Source organism: Acinonyx jubatus, chromosome E2 (genome assembly GCF_027475565.1).
Source record: "Acinonyx jubatus isolate Ajub_Pintada_27869175 chromosome E2, VMU_Ajub_asm_v1.0, whole genome shotgun sequence".
Classification (NCBI taxonomy): domain Eukaryota; kingdom Metazoa; phylum Chordata; class Mammalia; order Carnivora; family Felidae; genus Acinonyx; species Acinonyx jubatus.
In genome coordinates this window covers 41,058,476-41,081,271 of record NC_069396.1, presented here as the reverse complement: position 1 = coordinate 41,081,271, position 22,796 = coordinate 41,058,476, and the positions used below count along the sequence as shown (strand labels likewise).

General features: G+C 44.0%; 2 protein-coding genes, 1 long non-coding RNA gene and 1 pseudogene across 7 annotated transcripts in view; 1 reads left to right on the top strand and 3 right to left on the bottom strand.

Moving 5' to 3' along the window:
- Positions 1-1,333, bottom strand: part of TDRD12 (tudor domain containing 12) — a 71,544-nt gene extending 70,211 nt beyond the window's left edge. For 2 of the 4 annotated variants that reach the window (XM_027044581.2, XM_053211394.1), the window contains exon 1: positions 944-1,323. In XM_027044581.2, the coding sequence (XP_026900382.1) occupies positions 944-967 (24 nt within the window). In that variant the 5' untranslated portion in view covers positions 968-1,323. Of the gene's footprint in view, positions 1-943 lie in introns of all 4 variants that reach the window. The other 2 variants (XM_027044584.2, XM_027044583.2) reach the window with 2 other exon arrangements.
- Positions 1,293-12,192, top strand: LOC128313334 (uncharacterized). The gene is made up of 3 exons (XR_008293915.1): positions 1,293-1,501; positions 1,907-2,025; positions 10,802-12,192. It is a non-coding gene; the product is annotated as an uncharacterized LOC128313334 (long non-coding RNA).
- Positions 8,318-8,416, bottom strand: LOC113595380 (uncharacterized; annotated as a pseudogene).
- A 950-nt stretch (positions 12,193-13,142) lies between the features above and the next one.
- On the bottom strand, positions 13,143-22,013 carry NUDT19 (nudix hydrolase 19). Of its 2 annotated transcripts, none has more exons than XM_027044599.2 (3): positions 21,099-21,998; positions 15,195-15,402; positions 13,143-14,437 (listed from the first exon to the last, which is right to left on the bottom strand). In XM_027044599.2, the coding sequence occupies exons 1-3, from the start codon at positions 21,915-21,917 to the stop codon at positions 14,232-14,234; spliced, it is 1,233 nt and encodes a 410-aa protein (XP_026900400.2). In that variant the 5' UTR covers positions 21,918-21,998; the 3' UTR covers positions 13,143-14,231. The 2 variants fall into 2 exon arrangements, with proteins under 2 accessions (XP_026900400.2, XP_026900401.1); XM_027044600.2 differs by lacking the exon at positions 13,143-14,437 and adding an exon at positions 20,672-20,726 and having other exon boundaries at positions 15,232-15,402; positions 21,099-22,013.
- Between the last annotated feature and the right edge of the window lie 783 nt (positions 22,014-22,796).

Below are 22,796 nucleotides of genomic sequence, written 5' to 3'. Positions count from 1 at the left end.
AAAGAAATATACAAATGCAATAAAATGTTATTAGTTATTGAGTCCAGGTGTAGGGCATATGGTTATTCTCAACATAGTTTTTGTAACTTATTTTTATATTTGAACATCTTCAAAAGATCACCTTCAGGAAATGTGCTTGGAAAAAAATTAAGGCAGGGCACCTAGATGGCTCAATCTGTTAAGCGTCCAACTTCGGCTCAGGTCATCATCTCACGGTTCATGGGTTCGAGCCCATGTCCGGCTCTGGGCTGACAGCTCAGAGCCCGGAGCCCGTTTCAGATTCTGTGTCTCCCTCTGTCTGCCCCTCCGCTGCTTGCACTCTGTCTCTCGCATTGTCTCAAAAATAAACAAACATTTAAAAAAAAATTATAAACTCCTCCCTCCAAGTAACCTTGTGAACACGCCATGCCTTCACAGTCTCCTGCATCCCCAGCCAGCACTCACCTGAAATAGGAAATTGCAGCTGTCTGCAGGCCCGACCTCCCTTCAGCCCCCGCTCGGAGAACTGAGGATCGGAGCCCCGGGACGCACGCGTGGGGAAGGGGCCGCCAGAGTCCCGTGGCGCGAGCGGAACGGGTTTCTGCGTGGAGGGTGGTTGCCACGAGGGGGCCCCAAGGTGGGGATCCGGCGGAAAGGACCCGTGTGGGAGGAGGGAACAGGCTGAGGGTCCACGTGGGAGAAGGGGTTACGGTCCGTCCCTCCCCCTAAGGTTCCAGATTTGGCAAATACAGGACGCCCAGTAAAATCCGAATTCCGGACAACTTTTTGCTCTGTGTCCCTAACAATGCAAGGGCACACTTGAACCGAAATCCCGTGCTATGTATCCGCAATCAGGGGTCCGGGATGCCATCCGGCAAGCCCACCCGAGGGTCCGAAGCCCCGGGCGGCCCCTCCGCGTGGAGAGGAAGGAAGGCCGGCCGGCAGGGGCTGGGCGCTCGCTCACCTTCAGCACCAGCACCTCGAGCATCTTCCCCGCGCCGCGGGCTGCCGGGGGACCGGCCCTGGGGAGACAAGCACCGTCGCGGCCGCGCCCTTTCCCGGATCTTCCCGTCACCACTCACAAGGAGGGCACGTTGGGGGCAAAACCCGAGGTAGGGGCAGCCTCCGCCCTCCGTGGGGAACACGGACCGGCAGGCCCGTGCGCAGCGCACCACCTGAGACGCTCCGCGCCCTCCCAGCCCACGCCGCCACGGGCGCGCTCCGTCCTCCGACACCGCGCCCCGAATCCCCGGCCGCGCAAGCCTCGAGGCTTCCAGAAAGCCGCGCTGCGCCAACGGCCGGGACAACGGACGGCCGCCAGGCGCACGGCGCCCAGAGCGGCGGGGCGGGGCGGGGCGGGGCTGGGCCGCAGGGAAGAGTCGCGCAGGGGGCGCTCCGCGGGCCGGGCCCCTGGTCACGTGGTTCACCCCTCCCCACCCCGGCGTCCCACCCATCCCGAAACAGTTCGTGATTGTCTACCTGAAGGTGCCCCTGGACCCGCCTCCACCTCTAGGCCTTGAGGGTGAGGAAGAGGCTTGGCCCATCACTGATTAGGGGAGGGGAGGGAGGGCGCTCCTGGCAACATCCCCTCCCCAGATCCCCTTCCCCCACTTCACCTCCTGCTTCGGGTTCCAGCTTTTCTCCCACCTGGCCCTTAACTGGCAGGGCTCCCCCAGACAGTCTCGCTGGCCATTCTAGTCACCACCAAAGACTGCAAACTGCAGCCTCCTCTGGCCGGGTTCTCTTCCCCGCCCCCCACGTGTATTCGTTGTTAAGGCACCAAAGGGTTCTGTAAATTTTGAACACCTGGAGGCCTTGGTTTTCTCACCTGAAAATTGAGACTCAAAAGTAGATGAGGTCACACTATGTGAAATAAAGGGACACCCAAGAAGCACTCAGGGAGGATTGGGTTTTATTACTATCTCAGGAATCCCTCTCTAACACTTGAATAAGCCAATAAACAAGAAGCAAAAAGAAGACCTTGAAAATCAAAGGAGCCACAGCTAAAACAAAAATTTTAAATGCCAGGCCTATGTGGTTTTCCAGGTAAATTCTTTAATATCTTGATTGTGAAGAAACAAATTTTAAGCGGTGTCAAAAAGCATTAATTTGGTAGTAAGGGGAACCAACAAGATGGCAAAAAGATTGCACCAGTTTAGAGAGAGCGTGGCAGTTGTGGGGCTGTGTTTTGGGGAAACAGAATGCTCACAAAAGCGTCCGGTTTTAAAAGTTTGTTAAATTTCACAAGGTCAAACAAGTTCATCTGCTGAAAGTGGGGCAGGTGGAGAGTCAGGAGAAAGACACAGCTGCAAAGTGCACGAAGTTCAGCTGTTGCTGAACTGGGCTAACCAGGCCTCACCCGGAGTGGAGGTAACGGGCAGGACCAGTTCCCCTGAAAGCTCCAGGCTTTGTCGAAAAGAGGTGTGAAGGCACAGTTCCCAGCCCCCAAAGATACGGAGTACAGCTTTTTCCCAGTTCTTAGTGGGGAGTCAACATTTTTTTTTTTTTTTTGGACTAGAAGCCATGCTACCACACAGTGTTTCCCAAACTTTTTCGCAACACAGCTTACAAAAAATGGAAGTATTTGTCCATCACACTGGGACCAAGAGTCAAGATTGGTCTCACTGCCAATGAGAGCTCACTGCCCTGGGGCTGAGCCACCTGGTTCCCTTGAGGCTAAAAGGAATCAGTATCTGTACCTGTAGCCTATCTCCCCCCTCATCCCCACCAGCTAGTGAGAAGTACTGTTTCAGAAATTACTCCAAGGGGCGCCTGGGTGGCTCAGTCGGTTGGGCGGCCGACTTCGGCTCAGGTCATGATCTCGCGGTCCGTGAGTTCGAGCCCCGCGTCAGGCTCTGTGCTGACAGCTCGGAGCCTGGAGCCTGTTTCAGATTCTGTGTCTCCCTCTCTCTGACCCTCCCCCATTCATGCTCTGTCTCTCACTCTATCTCAAAAATAAACGTTAAAAAAAAATAAAAAAAAAAAAAAGAAATTACTCCAAAATAGGGGCACCTGGGTGGCTCAGTTGGTTGCGCGGCCGACTTTGGCTCAGGTCATGATCTCGAGGTCCATGAGTTCAAGCCCCGCGTCAGGCTCTGTGCTGACAGCTCGGAGCCTGGAGCCTGTTTCGGATTCTGTGTCTCCCTCTCTCTAACCCTCCCCTGTTCATGCTCTGTCTCTCCTTGTCTCAAAAATAAATAAAACGTTAAAAAAAATTAAAAAAAGAAGAAACTACTCCAAAATAAATAAGTCATGGGTATGTAATGTACTGTATGGTGATTAGAGTTAATAATACTGTATTTCATATTTGAAAGTCGAGAGGCACCTGGGTGGCTCAGTCGATAAAGCATCTGTTAAGCTCAGGTTATGTTCTCACAGTTTGAGTTCAAGCCTCATCACGTTGGGCTCTCTGCTGTTAGCACAGAGCCTGCTTCAGATCTTTTGTACTCCTCTCTCTCTGACCCTCTCTCTCTGTCTCTCAAAAATAAATATTAAAAAAAAATTGTCTTTTAACCTGACAAAGATAACACAAAGAACTACAGACTAATTTCACTTATCAACATAAATACTGAAATCCCAAATAAAATGCTGCTAAGTCTGCACTTCCTTAGTTTTAAAATATTCTTGGGGCACCTGGATGGCTCAGTCGGTCAAGCATCTGACTCTTGATCTTGGCACCGGTCATGATCTCATGGTTTGTGTGTTCAAGTCCCACGTTGGGGTCTGCCCTGACAGAGCAGAGCCTGCTTGGGATTCTCTCTCTTTCCCTCTCTCTGTCCCTCTCCACCCTCGAAATAAATAAATAAACTCTAAAAATAAAAGATTCCCATCTTTTTTACAAAAAGCAATGAAAAACAAGTTCAGCCCAAAAGCTGCCTTAATCATTTGTCAGTTGATTTTTTTTTTAGAAAAGTACTTTTTTGGTTTTATTTCTTAGACATCTTGAATCAATTGAGAGAGAGTGGACATTATGATTATGGCATTCAACCCAAAGGTAGAAGCCTGATGCTTGCCCAGCATTTTCCCCAGACACCTGTTACCTCTCACGGACTTGGTCAGAGAATGTCTTGTTCGTGGTTCCCACTAGTGTTATGTATTTATAAGATTATCCTTATTTCTTATGTATTTTTTTAATTTTTAAAAAAAATTTTTAATGTTCATTTTTGACAGAGAGAGAGAGAGAGAGAGACAGAGCATGAGCAGGGGAGGGGCAGAGAGAGAGGGAGACACAGAATCCGAAGCAGGCTCCAGGCTCTGTCAGCACAGAGCCTGACATGGGGCTCGAACCCACAAACTGCGAGATCATGAGCTGAGCCGAAGTCGGACACTTAACCAACTGAGCCACCCAGGAGCCCCTCATGTATTTTTTAATAGCTCAGTGTTGTTATTCACTGCAAGGGCATTCTCATATCTCCACTTTGAACTGTACACTATCAAACTAAATTAACCTTTGTCCCACTTAGCTTTGTATGTTGAATTCTACTTCATCTGATTAATACGCTGTAAGCTTTTCTTGTTTTCTCTTTTCACCTTTAGCCCTCCTGCAGAATTGTTTTAAACAACTCATAATCAGGTTTCATTTTTTTAGTTTTGTTAAGATCCAGTTGACGTATAATATTGTATAAGTCTAAAGTGTGTAACATAGTGATTTGACATATATGTATATATACATATATGTATATATATGTATATACACATATATATACATGTACATATATATATGTATACACATATGTATATATTACAAAATAATCACCACACTAAGTTTAGTTAATATACATCATCTCACATAGTTACAATTTTTTTTCCTGGTGATGAGAACTTTTAAGATCTACTCTTTTAGCAACTTTCAAATACACAATATAGTTCACTGTACTCATCACATTGTATATTACATCCCTAGAACTTATTTATCTTATAACTGGAAGTTTGTACCACCTTCACTAATTCTTCCATCACCCACCACTCACCTTTGGCAACCAAAAATGGGATCTCTGTGTCTATGAGGGTTTTGTTGTTGTTGTTGTTGTTGTTGTTTATATTCTAAAAGTGAGATCATACAATATTTGTCTTTCTCTGTCTGATTTATTTCATTTAGCATAATGCCCTCAAGGTCCATCCATGTTTCACAAGTGGTAGGATTTCCTTCTTTTTTTTATGGCTGAATAATATTCCACTATATATTTAACACTTAATGTAATTAAATATTTAACATGACATGTCAATATATATTAGAACATAGACATTTACATATGAATATATGTGACTATAATCGTGCTCCACGTTTTCTTTGTTTTTTTTTTTTTTTCACGTTTTCTTTGTTCTATGGACACTTAGGTTGTTTCCGTCTTAGCTGTCTTAAGTAATGCTGCAATAAACATTCTGGTACAGATATCTTTTTGCGATAGTGATTTCATTTCCTTTTTTTAAATTAATTCCTTAATGACCTGAGCTGACATCGAGAGTCAGACGCTTAACCAACTGAGCCACCCTGGCAACCCTCATTTCCCTTGTATATATACCTGGAAGTGGGATTTCTGTACCATACAGTTCTATTTTTAAGTTTTCAGGGATCTCCATACTGTTTTCCTTAATGACTGTGCCAATTTACATTCCCACCAGTAGTGCACAGGGATTCTCTTTTCCCCACATCTTCACCGACACTTGTTATCTCTTGGGTTTTTTTATTTTTGTTTTTGCTTTTATAATGACCATTTCAACAGGTGTGAGGTGGTGTCTCATTGTGGTTTTGATTTGTGCTTTCCTAATAATTACTGACATTGAGCATTTTTTCATATGTGTATTGACCATCTGAATACAGTGTATCTTATTTGGAAAAATGTCTATCCAGATCCTTTGTCCATGTTTCAACTGTATTTTTTATTGGCTGAGTTATAAGAGTTCCTTATGTATTTGGGATATTAACATTACCAGATATGTGGTTTGCCTTTTCATTCTGTTTCTTTTGCTGTGCAGAAGATTTTTAGTTTGATGTAGTCCCTCTCGTCATTTATGTTGTTGCTTGTGCTCTGGGTGTCATACCCAAAAAATCATTGCCAAGACCCACGTCCGTAAGCTTTTTCTTTATGTTTTCTTTTAGGAATTTTACGGTTTCAGGTCTCACGCTAAAGTTTTTAATCCATTTTTAGTTAATTTTTGTGAGTGATGTAAGACAGAGGTCCAGTTTCATGCATTTCATGCATTTGAGTATCCAATTTTCCCAACACCATTTATTGAAGCAATTATGTTTTCTCCATTGACCATTCTTGACTCTCTTGTCAAATATTAGTTGACTATATATTCATGGGTTTGTTTCTGAGCTCTTGATTTTATTCCGTTGGTCTGATACATCTGTTTACATGCCAGTAAAATACCGTGTTGATAGCTTTGCAACATAGTTTGAAGTCGGGAAGTGTAATGCCTCCCCTTTTTTCTTTCTCAGGACTGCTTTTGCTATTTTGAGGTCTTTTGTATTTCCGCATGAATTTTAAGATTGTTTTTTTCTATTTCTCTAAAAAAATGTTATTGAAATTTTTATAGGGAGTGATTGAAGCTACAGATGGTTTGGAGTTATATGGACATTTTAACAATATTAATCCTTCCAATCCATGAACACAGGCTCTCTTTCCATTTCCATCTTCTTCAGTTTTCTTCATCAATGTCTTACAGTTTCCAGCGTAGAGATCTGTCTCCTCAGTGGTTAAATTTTTTCCTAAGTACTTCATTGTTTTTGATGCTATTGTAAATGAAACTGTTGTATTTCTTTTTCAAATAATTTGCTTTAGTGTACAGAAATGCTACTGATTTTTGTATGTTCACTTTTAAATACTACAACTTTAGTGAATTCATCTATTATATCCAAGTTTTTCAGTGGAATATTTAGGATTTTTTACATATACCTATATTTTCTATGTATATAAAATTACGTCCCCTGCAAATTAGAGATAATTTTACTTTGTCCTTTCCAATTCTAATGCCTTTTACTTCTTTTTCTTGCCTGATTGCTCTGGTTAGGACTTCAAGTACTATGTTGAATGGAAGTGGTGAAAGTGGGCACCCTTGTTTTGTCCTGATCTTAGAGGAAGATGTTTCAACCTTTCACCACTGAGTACGATGTTGGCTGTGGGCTTGTCATCTGTGGCTTTTATTATGTTGAGGTACATTCATTCTGTACCTAATTTATTGAGTTTTTATCATGAATGGATACTGAATTTTGTCAAGTGCTTTTCTCCATCTATTGTAATAATCATGTGGTTTTTTACTTTTTATTCTATTAGTATGATGCATTATATTTATTGATTTGCATATATGTTGAACCATTCTTGCCTCCCAGGGTTGAATCCCACTTGATCATGGTGTATGATCCTTTTAATGTGCTGCTGAAGTCCATTTGCTAGAATTTTATTTAGAATTTTTGTATCTACTGTATATCTATCAGGGATATTATCCTGTAGTCTTTTCTTGTAGTGTCCTTATATGGCTTTGATATCAGGGCAGTGCTAGCCTTATGACCTTGGGAGTATCCCCCCCTTCTTCAATTTTTGTAAGTATTTGAGAATTAGTGTTAATTCTTTAAATGTTTTGTAAAACTCACTAGTGAGGCCATCTGGTCCTGGGCTTTTCTTTTTGGGGAGGTTTTTGATTACTGATTCAATTTATCCCTTATTGGTCTGTTCAGATTGTCTATTTCTTCCTGATTCAGTTTTTGTAGAGTGTATGTTTCTAGAAATGTTATCCAGTTCGTTATTTCCCTTGTTCTGCTAACTTTGGGCTTAGTTGGTTCTTTTCCTAATTAGGTTTTAATACACTTAATCTCAGTTTTTCCCTCTGAATAAAATTAACCCATTTTTGTGTATTGCCATGGTTGACCTTCATTCCTATTTGAATTGTTTTACTCTAAGCCTTTGGGTTTTGTTTCATTGCCACTCACACTGATTTCTGTCTTTTGTATTAGGGGTTATGCTTTGTTTTTGACTGATCTGAAAAGTGACTATTCTATTTTTAACTCTACTAGCTGCTTTTGCATTTAAAAACACACAAGTATTTTTTTCAGTTTTTATTATTATTATTATTATTATTATTATTATTATTATTTTTCGAGAGAGAGCACGAGTGCACAAGCAGGGAAGGGGGCAGAGGGAGAGAGAGAAAGAGAAAGAATCCCAAGCAAGCTCTACACTCAGTGCAGAGCCCCATGCGGGGCTTGATCCCATGACACTGGAATCACCACCTGAGCCAAAATCAAGAGTTGGACACTCAACTGAGAGCAACCCAGCCACCCCTGTAAGTTTTTATTTTAATCACCTTGTGCTCATCACAAGCGCACTCCTTAATCCACAAAAATATGGAACCCTTCATGAATTTGTGTGTAATCTTGCACAGGGGCCACTTGTCTGTATCGTTCCAAGTTGAGTACCAATGCTGCTGAAGCGAGCACCTACGCAGGTGTTTGTCACAAAGCTGCGGCTGTTGATTTCATCCTCTCCTGTTTTTTTCTCATTCCTCCCATAGCCACTTCCTGTTTCAGATAACATAATCTGGGATTATTTAACCAAATTATTTTTATGAAAAAGACATGTTTTTTGTTTCTTTTTTTTTTTTTTAAACTTTTTTTTCAATGTTTATTTATTTTTGGGACAGAGAGAGACAAAGCATGAACGGGGGAGGGGCAGAGAGAGAGGGAGACACAGAATCTGAAGCAGGCTCCAGGCTCTGAGCCATCAGCCCAGAGCCTGACGCGGGGCTCGAACTCACGGACCGCGAGATCGTGACCTGGCTGAAGTCGGATGCTTAACCGACTGTGCCACCCAGGCGCCCCTTTTGTTTCTAAAATAGGTTAAAATATGAATTATTTTTAACGCAGTATTTTACAGACATATTATTCACACTTATCTCCTATATTTAATTGATTTTCACACTCACCATTTAGACTTCTACCACATCCTTCTACTTTAAAAGTTTTTATTTTGATTAATCTCTCACTCAGCCATAGTGTTTCTATCAAGTGAGTTTCTTCAGAACAGATGGAATTTTCAGAGCCCAGATGTAAATGAAAATTTATCTGTGGCTTTCATGCAATAGAATTATTGAGACATACATCCTTGTCCCCTACTCAGTATATCCTGTTATTCTGTGACACACACTCAGAAGCCTGATTCTCTGCCTTTGTGAGCAACCTTCTGTTTTTCTTCCTGAAAATCTGTGCATTATCTTTGAAATTCAATACTCATCCAGATACTGGACAATTTCTGTTAATTTTCCTTTGGCTGCAGCAGGACCTTTTTATCTGAAGATCAACATTTTTCTTCAGCTCAAGGAAACTTTATTCTCTTCTCTAAATAAGGCTCTCCTAGGGGCACCTGGGTGGCTCAGTCGGTTGAGTGTCTGACTTCGGCTCAGGTCATGATCTCATGGTTTGAGTTCCGGCCCCGCATTGGGCTCTGTGCTGACAGCTCAGAGCCTGGACCCTGCTTCGGTCCTGTGTCTCCCTCTCTCTCTGCTCCTCCCCCACTCAGGCTCTCTCTCTCTCTCTCAAATATAAATAAAAACATTAAATAAATAAAAAAATAAGGCTTTTCTTCCCTTTGTCCTGGAATTTTCTTTTATTCATGCCAGTAATCCACATGTTGGGCGCCCATCTTCATCTGTTTTCCTGAGGTGGTAGTAACAGAGATACCCAAGAACAAACATAGTTCAGAGATCCAGGTTTGCTTCAAGGCAACATGTGCAAAGATCCTGAGGTGGGGAAGAACTTTGAGTAAGTAAAGAAGACCTTCTGACGGGAGTGTAGAAGGAGACGGGTGTATGAGATCAGAGAGAAAGGTGGGATCTTGCAGGCCACAGTGAATTTAGGTTTTAAGTGTGAAGAAAAGCCACTGAAGGGTTTTGATGAAGGCGGTGACAGGACATGACTTAAATTTCTATGCAAGAGCACTTTTCCAGTTCAATAGGAGAGAATGCATCATGAGGTTAAGAATGAAAATGGAGGGGGGGCATCCGAGTGGCTCGGTCGGTTAAGTGTCTGACTCTCGATTTTGGCTCAGGTCATGGTCTCACAGTTTATAAGTTCGAGCCCCGCATCAGACTCCATGCTGAGTGTGGAGCCTGCTTAGGATTCTCTCTCTTCCTCTCTCTTTCTGCCCTTTCCCTGCTTGCACACACTCTCTCTGAAAATAAATAAAAAAGAACACAATAAATCTCTAAAAAAAAAAAATGAAAATGGAGAGACTGGCCCTTACATTCGTTGCAGGGCTACTGTGGCTCAACTAAGGTGATGACAGTGCAGAGCACAGACGATGGGAATTCCAAGACAATTGGGGGCAATCGAATCAACAGGACTTGCTACTCACCTGGATATAGGAATAAAGGAGAAGGAGGACTTTTAGGAATATAGGATATAAGAGTAAAGGAAAAAAACGACTAATATTTTTGGCCTAAATAACTGGTAGGTTTCTGGTATAGGGAAGACTGCTGAGGGAACCTCCTTAAAAGGGAAAATTATAGGGGCGCCTGGGTGGCTCAGTCGGTTAAGCGTCCGACTTCGGCTCAGGTCATGATCTCGAGGTCCGTGAGTTCAAGCCCCGCGTCGGGCTCTGGGCTGACCGCTCAGAGCCTGGAGCCTGTTTCCGATTCTGTGTTTCCCTCTCTCTCTGACCCTCCCCCATTCATGTTCTGTCTCTCTCTGTCTCAAAAATAAATAAATGTTAAAAACAAAATTTAAATTAAAAAAAAAAGGAAAATTATATAGGTTAGGAAACAAGCTTAATGGTTTTCACAGAGGGACCCCCAGATTAATGACTTATATTTTCTTTCATGTAACAAGCAAGAGGTGAGCAGTCCAAGCCTGGCAGGCAGTTATGCCCTACCGTCTGGCTTCTGTTTCTGGGTCCCAGGGAACTGCTTCAGTGGCCACAATGTCCAGCCAATGAGAAGGAACAAGAGAAAGTACAGGGCAAGCAATTTCCTTTTCAAAGGACAGCACCTGGAGGTTGTGACCTTGGGTGCTTAACCTCACCCAAGGACAGTAGAGAGTTTGAGAACAAGTCCTGAGAGGCTTTAACAGCTAAAGGTCAGTTAGAGGAGAAGAAGTTAAAGAGAAAAGACGAGTGGCTAAAGAGCGAGGAGGAAGTGGAAAACGCCAAAGTTGCAGACAAGTTAAAAACAAAATAGGGGTTTGAGAAGAAACAATAAAATAGCTACGTATGCCCAAATATGAGGGCCCTTCCCCCACAATTATCCCTCAGAAGCCCCCTTATATCTGGTATGTCTCCCACAGTACAGCACACTCTTACAAACAAAGAACCATGAGGACAAGCCATGTTAACCTGAAATACTGACGCCAGCCCAGTTTGGGATTCCCATGGAAGTTGTTCAAAGGAATCAGAAAAAAGATGTAGGTAGTGAAAATGAATACTGATTTAGTATTAATTCCTGAGTTTGTCCCTTCAGTTTCAAGAAACTGTATAGTATCGTAGAAAATGGGTTTTCCTGGCTGTGTCCCAAACAAGATGGCAGGCAGTAGGGATACGAGCATGGGCAGGAAGGGGACTTGAAGGAGGAGCCGTGGGGACAAGTGGTCAGCTTTCTGTTTCTGCATCTGAGGCCCAGGTAGCTTGAATACAGGAAGTAAGAGAGAGCATATGGTAAATGCCACAAGCACTCACGAGCTAGGCTCTAAAACAACACTTTTTTTCAGTTCAGGAGGGTGGCCCTATTTTGTGCCGGGGCACTAGGGTATTGTGACAGCTGGAAGTCATGTGACAGTCTCCCAAAAGGCATTCTTGGAAAGGAGACAAAGGTTTCATTCAGATGAAAACGACAACAAAAATACATCCTTATGCAGAAAAGTTAAGTCACGTTACTTGTCACATCTCCCCCAAATCACCCACTGAACCATGTAACTCCAGCAAAAAGGGTGCAGGACTAGAAAGGTTGGGAAAGGCAGTATCATGCAGTCTTTTGACCCTCCCCCTGCTGCCTAAGTATGGGCCTTGAACCTGGAAGGCTTCCCTACTGAGGAAAGAGTCCTCACAGCCCGTGCTGGCCTCATCACCTTTGTGTGGGAATGTCTTTCCCTGTTTCAGACTCAACGTGTACTCCTTTGCTCTGCACAAGCGTGTGTATAAGATGACACCTGGCCAACCCCATATTATATGTGTCCACTGCAGCGAGATGGGGTCCTTCTGTAGCACAAGAGGCGTGCGTGCAGGTCACTTGCCCTGTGTTGGCTACAGGGAGAACACCTGTGGGCCATGGGGGACTGACGCACAGTACTGGAGCTGATTTTACTCTGCTTCTTCTCTATGTAAATAGGGCATTATTCCATCCAATGCTTGGCTGTGTTGTGGTGTCCTCGGCGACTGGAATCCCCAGACGCAGTGGGCAGAACTGTTAGCTCTTCTGCTTTTGGCGATAGGTAATAGATGTCACTTGCTTAACAGAGAATCAGGTGCCACTCAGCTGCGGCGCTAATCAGCTGTGTGGATCTGTCCTCAGTTTTCTAACTGGCAAAATAATGGTGTTCACGGAGTTCTCTTCCAGCTACATTCTGGTTCCTGTGAGAGTGAAAGAATATGATGCCCAAAGCCAAAGTCAGTAAGGAGGACTTTTGTAGGTGCAGGAGCCGGGGGAATGCTAACAGTATATGGTTCTCACAGTTTACATGTTGGAACCATTCACTGAAGAAAGACTTTCCTTTAGATCAGAGATTCTCAACCTTGGCCAGATGATTGCTGTGGACAGCTGTCCTATTTATGGTAGGATATTTAGCCGCATCCCTGGCCTCTTCCCACTAGATGGTAGTAGCATCTCACTCTCAGTTGTGACCACCAAAAATGTTTCCAGATATGGCCAAATGTCTCCTGAAGGGCAAAAGTGGCCTCCCTGGATGGAGAACCACTTATCTAGATGGTTTCCTCTAGTCAAGGTTAAGTAATACAGGGGCACCTGGGTGGCTCAGTTGGTTAAGTGTCTGGGTTTGACTCAGGTCATGATCTCTAAGTCTGTGAGTTTGAGCCCCGCATCGGGCTCTGTGCTGACAGCTCAGAGCCTGGAGCCTGCTTCCGATTCTGTGTCTCCCTCTTTCTCTCTCTCTGCCCCTCCCCAGCATCATGCTCTGTTTCTCTCTCTCTCAAAAATAAATAAAATGTTAAAAAAAAAAAAGATTAAGTAATGTACATATACCTTATTGATCAATACCACTATTTTATAGGTAGGAAAAATAAGACATTTCATGACAAATAAAGTCCATCATATGATACATAATATAGTCAAAGATCTGAAACAGAATTAGTGTCTTAACTATTTCACATCTTTAATCAATAAACATTATTCCTCTTAAGAGGAGGTGAAAAAATGACCCATATTAAAAACCATTGAAAATAAGCATCATTAATAAAACACCATTAAATGATGACTAGTTCTACATCTCTTTAATCTCTTTGTATTTATTAGCTACTGCTCCCCAGAGTAAAAATAAATATGGTTTTTGTTGTGGCTTCATACTTCTTTAAAATGGGAACTAAATGGTTTCCAATTTGGTAGGCCTAATCACTAATGCCTTTTGTATCAAACAGATTTGTGTGTTAATCATCAAGCTAAAGACATAACAAGAAAATAACGTCATCTGAGTGTCATCTCAGTGTGCTATTCACATGTAATCACACACCCTTCAACTAATCTCACGGGCAAGTCTAAGGAATTCATGGCTGCATCTCCTCAGCACGTCAAGGAAAGCGCTAATGCAGCGGACAGTTAAAAGACAACGGCAGTAGAACATCTTATTTAAACTTTTGATAATAAAATAATACAGAAGTGGATGGGTGCCTGGGTGGTTCAGTTGGTTAAGTAGCTTGATTTCGGTTTGTGAGTTCAAGCCCCATGTCAGGCTCTGCGATGACAGCACGGAGCCTGCTTGGGATTCTCTCTCTCCGCTCCTCCCCTGTTGACTCTCTCTCAAAAGTAAGTAAATAAAATAATAATTCAGAAGTGGAAGCCCTTGTGAGGTTTTCTTCCCCCCTCATTCCGGGAACAGGATCATTAATAATTAATTACATTTGTGTGATACCATGAGGTTTAAAGGATGAAATAAGCAAGAGAGCACTATATTACGCTTGAAATGTGTATTATACTATATCAGATTAGACTATTGGTACTAGATTGTACAAAGGTCCTTATGCTCCAAGCAAGTCCAGTCGACCTCCGGTATTCAGCAGAACAACTTCAAGCAAGCCAGCTTACAAACAAGCAGTCCTCTATAGATGGCTCTGACTTACTATGTAGGTCTTAGGATAAACATGTTTATGCTTTGACTGGACAGTCACGTGGACACTGTACACATGGCGGCTGTGTAACACCATTCGGTGAAATGTCTTGCCTTCCTTCATGATTTCTCCAGTCTTTTTTTCCGTGGACATAACATTCTCTACAAAGTCTGAATCTTCTAAGTACAGTTCATCTCCTGAAAAATAACATTTTGAGTCCACAAAGTGTTATTTTATAAAACATTCCAATATATTAGTGACATGCACATCGATATCGATCTATGTCATGTGTTTGGAACGGAGATAGGTGTTAAGTAACTCCAATTTTATGAGCCTACCTCAATGTCTTTCTTGTGTTTTTAATACCCACACCCCCCAACTCCCCATTCCCCAGCCAAAAAGTTTCTTTGGGCACATAAGTATTTATGACTTGGTATTTTTTATCACGAATTATAACTTTTAGGCTAACCCATGACTCTTTATCCTAGTTGGTATTAATATTGGCCTTGATATCCATACATTTTTGGGTTTCAATGTGAGCTGTTCTAATAATTTTAAGGTTAAATTACACAAATTATCATTTACACATCAAAACTGCTAAACCGTACTACTGTAGGATGAGTAACAAGTATTGTCGCTATTGTGAGAACTGAGCCAAGCAGCCATGAGCAGGTCACAAAGCCCCACCCATAAAACCATGGCGCCTGGGTGGCTCAGTCAGTTAAGTGTCCGACTTTGGCTCGGGTCATGATCTCACCATTCATGGGTTCAAGTCCTGTGTTGGGCTCTGTGCTGACAGTGCAGGGCCTGGAGCCTGCTTCGGATTCTGTGTCTCCCTTTCTCTCTACCCTCCCCTGCTCATGCTCTGCCTCTCTCTCTCTCTCTCAAAAATAAACAAACTTAAAAAAAAAAAAGAATTAGAAGAAGAAGGAGCACTGTGCTTCACTGACTTACCTGGTAAAAGCTGGAGCATTGCATCAGCAGTTAAAAATGTGATCGGCAGCCATCTTTCCATCTCTTCCAATGCACCATCCAAACAAAATTTGTGCAAGTCAGAGAGAGAGGCAAAGTTTCCAAGCCTTCTTATTTCGTAGAACTGTGGGGGTGCTAACCACATTTTTTTCGATATGAAACTCTCAGTTGTCTCTGATGGAGATGACCACTGTGGAAGACAATGGCCAGGGTTTTAAGGTTTATTCCAGAGGCAATGGAAGATTTGAAATCATTAGATCAGTACCCAAATCTAACTGACGTCGTACAATTAATGTATTAATGTGCCTTGCTAGAATCCTCTAAGACAACATGAAAAGATTTGGTTAATGAAAGGTGGGCTGACCCTCCACCCTCACAAGAGGTTGGTTAATGGGACGCTGATCCTAAGGACCAATAAATCAACTAGGATAGATCACCAAGCGTTGACCTGGGGGGGGGAGTTGCTCAGCAGAGAAGGCAGAAGATGCAAGAAGGCAAGCTGGCTCTGGTCACTCCCAGGGGAAAAAGAAGCCTGTCCGGTGTTAACTCATGAAAGCAGATTGAGAATTCAGTGCCCATTCATTCCACCCACAAACGGGTACCTTGGGTAGGCCCTGGGGAGGTGGTGAACAAGACAAATCTCTCTCAAGCTCTATGGGGCCTTCAGCAATCAGAAAGTAGCATGACAAGTTCACATGTTACAATGGGGTAAAGAGGAGCAAAAGGAGCTTTCAGGAAGGTCAGGAGGCATGACTCAGCCTATCGTTCCAGGAATGTAATAACAGCAGAGTATCAGGGCACCTGGGTGGCTCAGTCAGTTGAGCATCTGACTCTTGATTTCTGCTCAGGTCTTGATTTCATAGTCAGTGGGACTGCGCCCCATGTTGGGCTCTGTGCTGAGAGCGCGGAGCCTGCTTGAGATTCTCGCTCTCCCTCTCAAAATAAATAAACTTAAAAACTAATAATAACAGCACAGTACCAACCAGACAGCATTTGCCCATTTAACTTAAGTGACCTGACTGCTGTGACCTTTCCTCCTTCCCAAGCCTTACTTCCATACACATTTAGATAAAAGGAGTTGATTCAGCGAATATGAAATAACCCCAAAGGGGTCTTTCTTTAACGGACTGACTAAATATCCATTTACACTGATGGAAACTGATTCTCATGCCCAATCTAGGAAGTTGAAATTGATTTCTGCCATGGATAACTATAGGCCAAAGGTGTAAAAGCTTGTACGTACCTAAACTTCCCCCTGAGAATGCATATGGTTAATCTATGGGACCAAACAATCTATTTATAAGATCACCTCGGGTTATTCTCAACTTGCCAAGGCTGCATTTTGGAAAACAATGCTCGGGCCTCAAAGGACCACCCACTCTGTAAGTTATTTACATAGAACTCTCTTTTATCAATTCCACATGAGTTCAGTGATAACAATCAAGATGAAGGGCTAAACAATAGGTACAACCCATTTAATTCAACCTATTCAGGTTAGTCCAGACCATAGGTTAAGAGAGCTTATCATTTATTGGTTACTTGTTACTTGTAATGCACTGCTCACAAAACCTTTGACACTTTAGGCCAGATAATTACTTGTTGTGGGTGACTGTCTTGTACCCTAAAGGATGGTCAGAAGCATCCTTGAGCTCTACCCAGTAGAAGCCAGTAGAACTACCCAAATTAGGAAAATCAAACACATCTCCAGAAATTGCCAAATGTATCTAGGGGTGGGTGGGTGAATCATCCCCTGTTGAGAATCACCAGCCTTGACTAGGTTAAGAACTGCTGCTTATTGAAATCTTTCCAGGGGCACCTGGGTGGTTCAGTCGATTGAGCATCTGACTCTTGATTTTAGTTCAGGTCATGATCGCAGCAGGGTCATGCGATCGAGCTCTGCATCAGGTTCTGCACTGAGCATAGAGACAGCTTAAGATTCTCTCTTTCCCTCTACCCTTCTCCCCAACTCATGTACTCACTCTTTCTTTCTGTCCCTCTAAAATAAAAAAAAATAAAAAATCTCCTCTTCCAGCCATCAGTGCTAGAATTACCTTTCTCCAACATGATATAAACAATAGAGAAGTGGACAAAATCTATGAATCGATCATTTTCAGACATTGAAAAAGGCAGAATTGTAATTTGTGAGAAAAGAAAAACAAATGAGGTGAACTCTACCATTGCCAAGATTTTCTGCCTAAAGGTAATCGTCAGACCACAGCAAAAGGAAAGAGAACCTAACCTATACCATTCTCACTGACTTACTGAGGAGACAGAGAACAGAGTTTGGAAAGGCCCATACAGGCTAGAATATGGAAGACATGGTACCTGAGAGGAGGGATCTATATAGAGTAGAGCTCCTAAAATCTGTACAGGATGCCCTTAGTCTTTGCAAAACACTAATCTATGCCAGCATAAGATGAAACCACATGACATTGGAAAACATGCTTTCTAAGAAAAGAACAGTTACTTGGGAGCTTTAAGACTAATACTTTCTAGGACTCACCTAGGGCCAGGAAAAATTTCCTCCAACCACAGTGGAGAGACCTTGTTGAATATAAGGGGCATTCAGCAGAAGGGTCTCATTAGAAGTGCAGCTGATAGAATAAAGGCTATCCTAGAACTACTCTAAAACCACTTTTAAAAAATAAGAGGTGCCTGGGTGGCTTAGTTGGTTAAGCGTCCAACTCTTGATTTCGGCTCAGGTCATGATCTCATGGTTCATGAGTTCGAGCCCCACATGGAGCTCTGCCCACTGACAGCACAGAGCCTGTCTGGGATTCTCTCTCTGTCCGCCTCTCTCTCCAAACAGAAACTTAAAAAAAAAAAAATCTCAAGAAGATCAAGTTAATTTGCAATAACTTAACTTCCTGCCAGGAAAAGTTCAACAATCTTTAAAGGAACATAACAAAATCCAGTACTCATAAAAATCACAATATCCAACATCCAATAAAAAATTGCAAGACCCATGACAGGAAAGCAGGAAAATGTGACCCCTAACTAGAAGACAAATTTGTCCATGAACACTACAGAGATGATGGAATTAGTAGAAAGGGGCATTAAAACCACTGTTGTAAGTATGTTCCATTGACTCAAAGACATAAAGGAAAATATGAACAGGATAAGAGAAATAGAAAATATTTTTAAACTAAATGGAACTTCTAAAAATGAAAAGTATCTGAAATGTAAAACACACAGGATGCTATTTACAGCAAGTTTGATGCTACATAAGAAAAGAGAAAAAGAACTTGAAAACGTAGCAGTAGAATCTATTCAAGATAAAGCACAGAGATAAAATACTTGAAACAAAATGAACAAGTTATCAGTTACATTCTCAAGTAGTCCAACATAAATGTAATTGGAGTCCCAGAAAAGAGTGGGAGGTGAAAAATATCTGAAGAAACAAATAACAAAAAGAAAACCATGCACATTGTAATCAAATTGATGAACACCAGTGACTAAGAGGAAATATTTAAAGTAGCCACAAACACAAAACAAACACATTAGGCACAGAGGACCAAAGAGTTAAAAGCAGATTTCTCATCATATATACAAACCAGAAAATACCAAAGCAACATCTTTAAGCACTGAAACAAACAAACAAATATGTTAACTTGGAATTCTATACCCAGCCAAAATATCTTTCAAACAAATGGAGGCAAAATAAAGTATTTTTCAGGTAAACAAAATTTTCAAGATTCATTGTCAGAAGACCTGGAATACAACACATATTAGAGGATGTTCTTTGGGCCAAAAGAAACCAGTTGTAGATTTTAATCTGCACAAAGGTATGAAGAGCAGTAATAATGGTAAATATGCAGGTAAACATAAAAGACATTTTCTACTCATTGTTGCAGTCTTTCAAAGATTGACTGTTTAGGGCAAATTAATCAATGCACTATAGAGTTCATAATAACAATAAAAGTCAAATGTATGACAACAATAGCTATTGGACATGAGGGGAGAAATACAGGTATACTGTTGTCAGGTTCCAACATGATACATGATGAAAGCTATGTATTGCAAACCCTAGAGTAACCACAAAGAAGATTAATTAATAAGTCAATAATGGAGGTAAAACAGAGTCCTTAAAATACTCAAATAATAGAAAAGGAGTCAGGAAACGAAAAACACGCAAAGAATAGATAGGACAGATAACAAACTAAAAGATGGTAGATTTGAATTAAATATAAATATTTAAATATATAAACATATATAAATATAAATGATCTAAACACTCCAGCTAAAAGGCAGAAATTATACTACTGATAAGAAAAGGAAGACTATGTGCTGTCTACAAGAAACATACTTTATTTTTATTCAAAAAAATTTTTTAATGTTTACTTATTTTTGAGAGAGAGAGAGAGTGTGTGAGCAGGGGAGGGGCAGACACACACACACGCACACACACACGCACACACACACACACAGAATCTGAAGCAGGCTCCAGGCTCTGAGCTGTCAGCACAGAGCCCAATGCAGGGCTCGAACTCACGAACCATGAGGTCAAGACCTGAGCCTAAGTCAGATGCCTAACTGCCAGATGCCCCAAAGGGTATTTCATAATAACCAAAGGGTCAATCCACCAAGCTTTAACAGTCCTATATGTTTCGGCAGCACCTTACAAGGAAGCTTCAAAATACCTGAAGCAAAACCTGATAGAGAAAAAGACAGATTCACAATTACTCATTAAAAATGTCAGCATTCCTGGGATGCACCTGGCTGGCTCAGTCTGTAGGGCATGCGACTCTTGGTCTCAAGGTTGTGAGTACAAGCACCCTGTTGGGTATGAAGATTACTTAAAAGAAAACAAATCTGAAAAAAAATGTCAGCATTGCTGTCAGTATCTGATGCAACAAGAAAACACTATGGAAAAGCTGAGAGACACTACCAACAAATTTAACTTAATTGCCATTTTTCCAAACTCTCCAGCAAGCACAGAACATATTATTCTTTTTAGGTGCAAAAGGAACAATCACCAAGATAGACCATATTTGTGGCCATAGAAAAAGTCTCAATAAATTTAAGACTGAAATCATATAAAGTATGTTCTCTGAGGACATAATTATACTGCATGGAATGGAGTGGGCATGAAATGAGTTAATGCAGGGAACATGCTCAGGAAGGAGCCTGGCACCTAGACAGCACTGCACAACTCCTGGGATCTCCCCAAGGGCTCTCTTGGGGGGAAGCACCTGAGAGGCAGAGTCAAGGCCTCTTGAAGAAGCAGAGGAGTGCTTCACCAAGGTCCTGGCTTTGGCCTGCAGGGTTGAGAGTGGGGCTACCTGGTTGCCTTGCTCGCTCAGTCACTTATCGGCTGTATGGCTCTGAGGAAGCTACAGACAGTCCCGACTCTGGTTCTACTTACAATTTTGCAATTCTAGGATGCTGCAAAAACCATACACATTCAAGCAGCAAAGTTACTTTTGAATTTTGATGTCTTCCCGCAGCTAGGTACTCACCACCGGTAGTGCCGGGCAGCAGCAATGAGCAAGCTCCCAAGTGAGTCGTGTGATCCTGAAGGTAAACAATTGATGATACCCTTGCGCTCATTCTGTACCATTACCACCTTTGTTGCCCACTTTCAGCATTCAATAAATTACATGAGATATTCAACACTTTGTTATGAAATAGGCTTTATGTTAGTTGATTCTGCCCAATTGTAGGCTAATGTTAGTGTTCTGAGCACGTTTAAGGTAGGTCAGGCTAAGAGGTTAGGTAGGTTAGGTCCCCGGGCTGTAACCCCATCACAGATGAGGGGGAAGACCTGTAATTAGCCTCCGTGCTGGGCTTATAGGGAGGTTCCAGATAGGCCTGGGCTGCTGGCGGGAGGGGGGAGCCTGATTCTCAAGTTCCGGTGGGTCCCCACGCCGGCGCCGCAGGCCCTACCTGGCAGCTCACCACCTCGGTCAAGTCCGGGTAGACGGGCGGCGGCTCCCGCAGGCAGCACAGGAAAAAGGCGGTGTTGAAGCGGCGGCCGCCCGAGCGCGTGAACGGCGTGAGCCAGCCGCCCCAGTCGTGCAGCGCCCAGATGTCGGGCGTGCAGTCGAGGTGCGCACACAGGCTCAGGAAGTGGCGCGGGTCGCGGCGGACGCGGTCGCGCCAGGCGTCCAGGCCCGGCGGCGGCGCGAGGGCGCGTGCCGGCTCGGCCGCGGTGGGCAGGGCGTCCCGCGGCCGCAGCAGCAGCACGCCCGCCTCCTCGAAGGCCTCGCGGATGGCACAGATGCGGGAGGCTACGTCATTCGGCAGCGCCGCGCCGTCCTCGTCGGCGGGGTCGGGCAGCCCCGGGAAGGAGGCTGGCCGCGACAGTGGGGGGCCCAGGCCGAAACGCGGCGGCCCGTGGTGCGGCGCGAAGAGGCGCAGCCAGTCGGCCGAGTGGTCGGCCTTGTCCAGCACGCCCCCCGGGAAGACGTGCGCCCCGGGCAAGAAGCCTTGGCTCTCGGAGCGCTGCAGCAGCAGCAGCCGAAAGCCCTCGGCGGGCGGCGGGGGCGGCGACGGGGCGGCGGGGCCCGGGCGCGCCCAGCCAGCGGCCAGCACCATGGTGGCTGCCCGTCGCCAGCTGCTGGCGCCCGGCCGCAGGGAGCCGTTCATGGCGGGCGGCGGCGTGAGGCTTCCGGGCTCCGGGTTCTGGCGCGGCGGCAGCTCCTGGGCGCCGGTCCTACCGCCCCCAGCGGTCTTCCTGGGCTTGGGGACCCAGGCCCGTGTCATATAGGACGACCTCGAGGCGGGGCGCGCGCAGTGGGCGCCGGGTGAACTCTGGCTGTTAGGCCTACACCCGCGCCGGCCTGGGGGAGGAGCGTTGGCGCCGGGGAGGGCTTGCACACGCCTGGAGTGCCTTAGTTCCCAGCCGGGTCACTGGCAGGACTAGGACTGTCACTGTCCCCGGCGAGGGATTGTTCACAGCCGCCTGACAGGAGGGCCTGCCTGCCTCATCGTCCCCACCCAGGACACTCGGACCGAGAGCAGAAATGCCTAGGGGCATACATGACCTGCCACGTTAAAATGTGATGCAGTATTTTCACCAGGCCAGGTGACACCTAGCCCACCAAACCCGGAGAACTAGGACTTATCCTTAAACCACCGGTCGACACGGAAGTATGTTGTCTTTGACAGCGAAGGGGACCTAAAGGGTAGATCTCTGAGCTTTGCAGGCTCACATGACTCCACCAATGAGAAACTGATGGATGAACCAGATGCCAAATTATGGGTTCCCCACCGCACATCCTGGACGTGAAAGGCACTCTTGCCTCCGGGTACTTTGTCTTGTGTTCTGGACGCCTTTTATTGTCAGGGCACCTGGGACCACCTTAAGCCCTTTAGGTCATTGGATGATTTCCACTTTCATGAGAGATGCTTAATCCAGGCCTAGGGATAGGAATTTCTCTCCACTTCATTTTCTTAGTGGCTGTAATACTCCCATGTCCAAGAGAAACATTCCTGTTTCTTAGAGCCTGTTTAAATCTGAATCTTCTCTTTTCGATTCCTTGTCACGTGCCAACAGCTTCTCCCACGATTGCTATTACACCTGATCACACATTTGTTACATTTGGGGATGAAACAGAGACTGTTCTTTTGGTGGGCCTCATT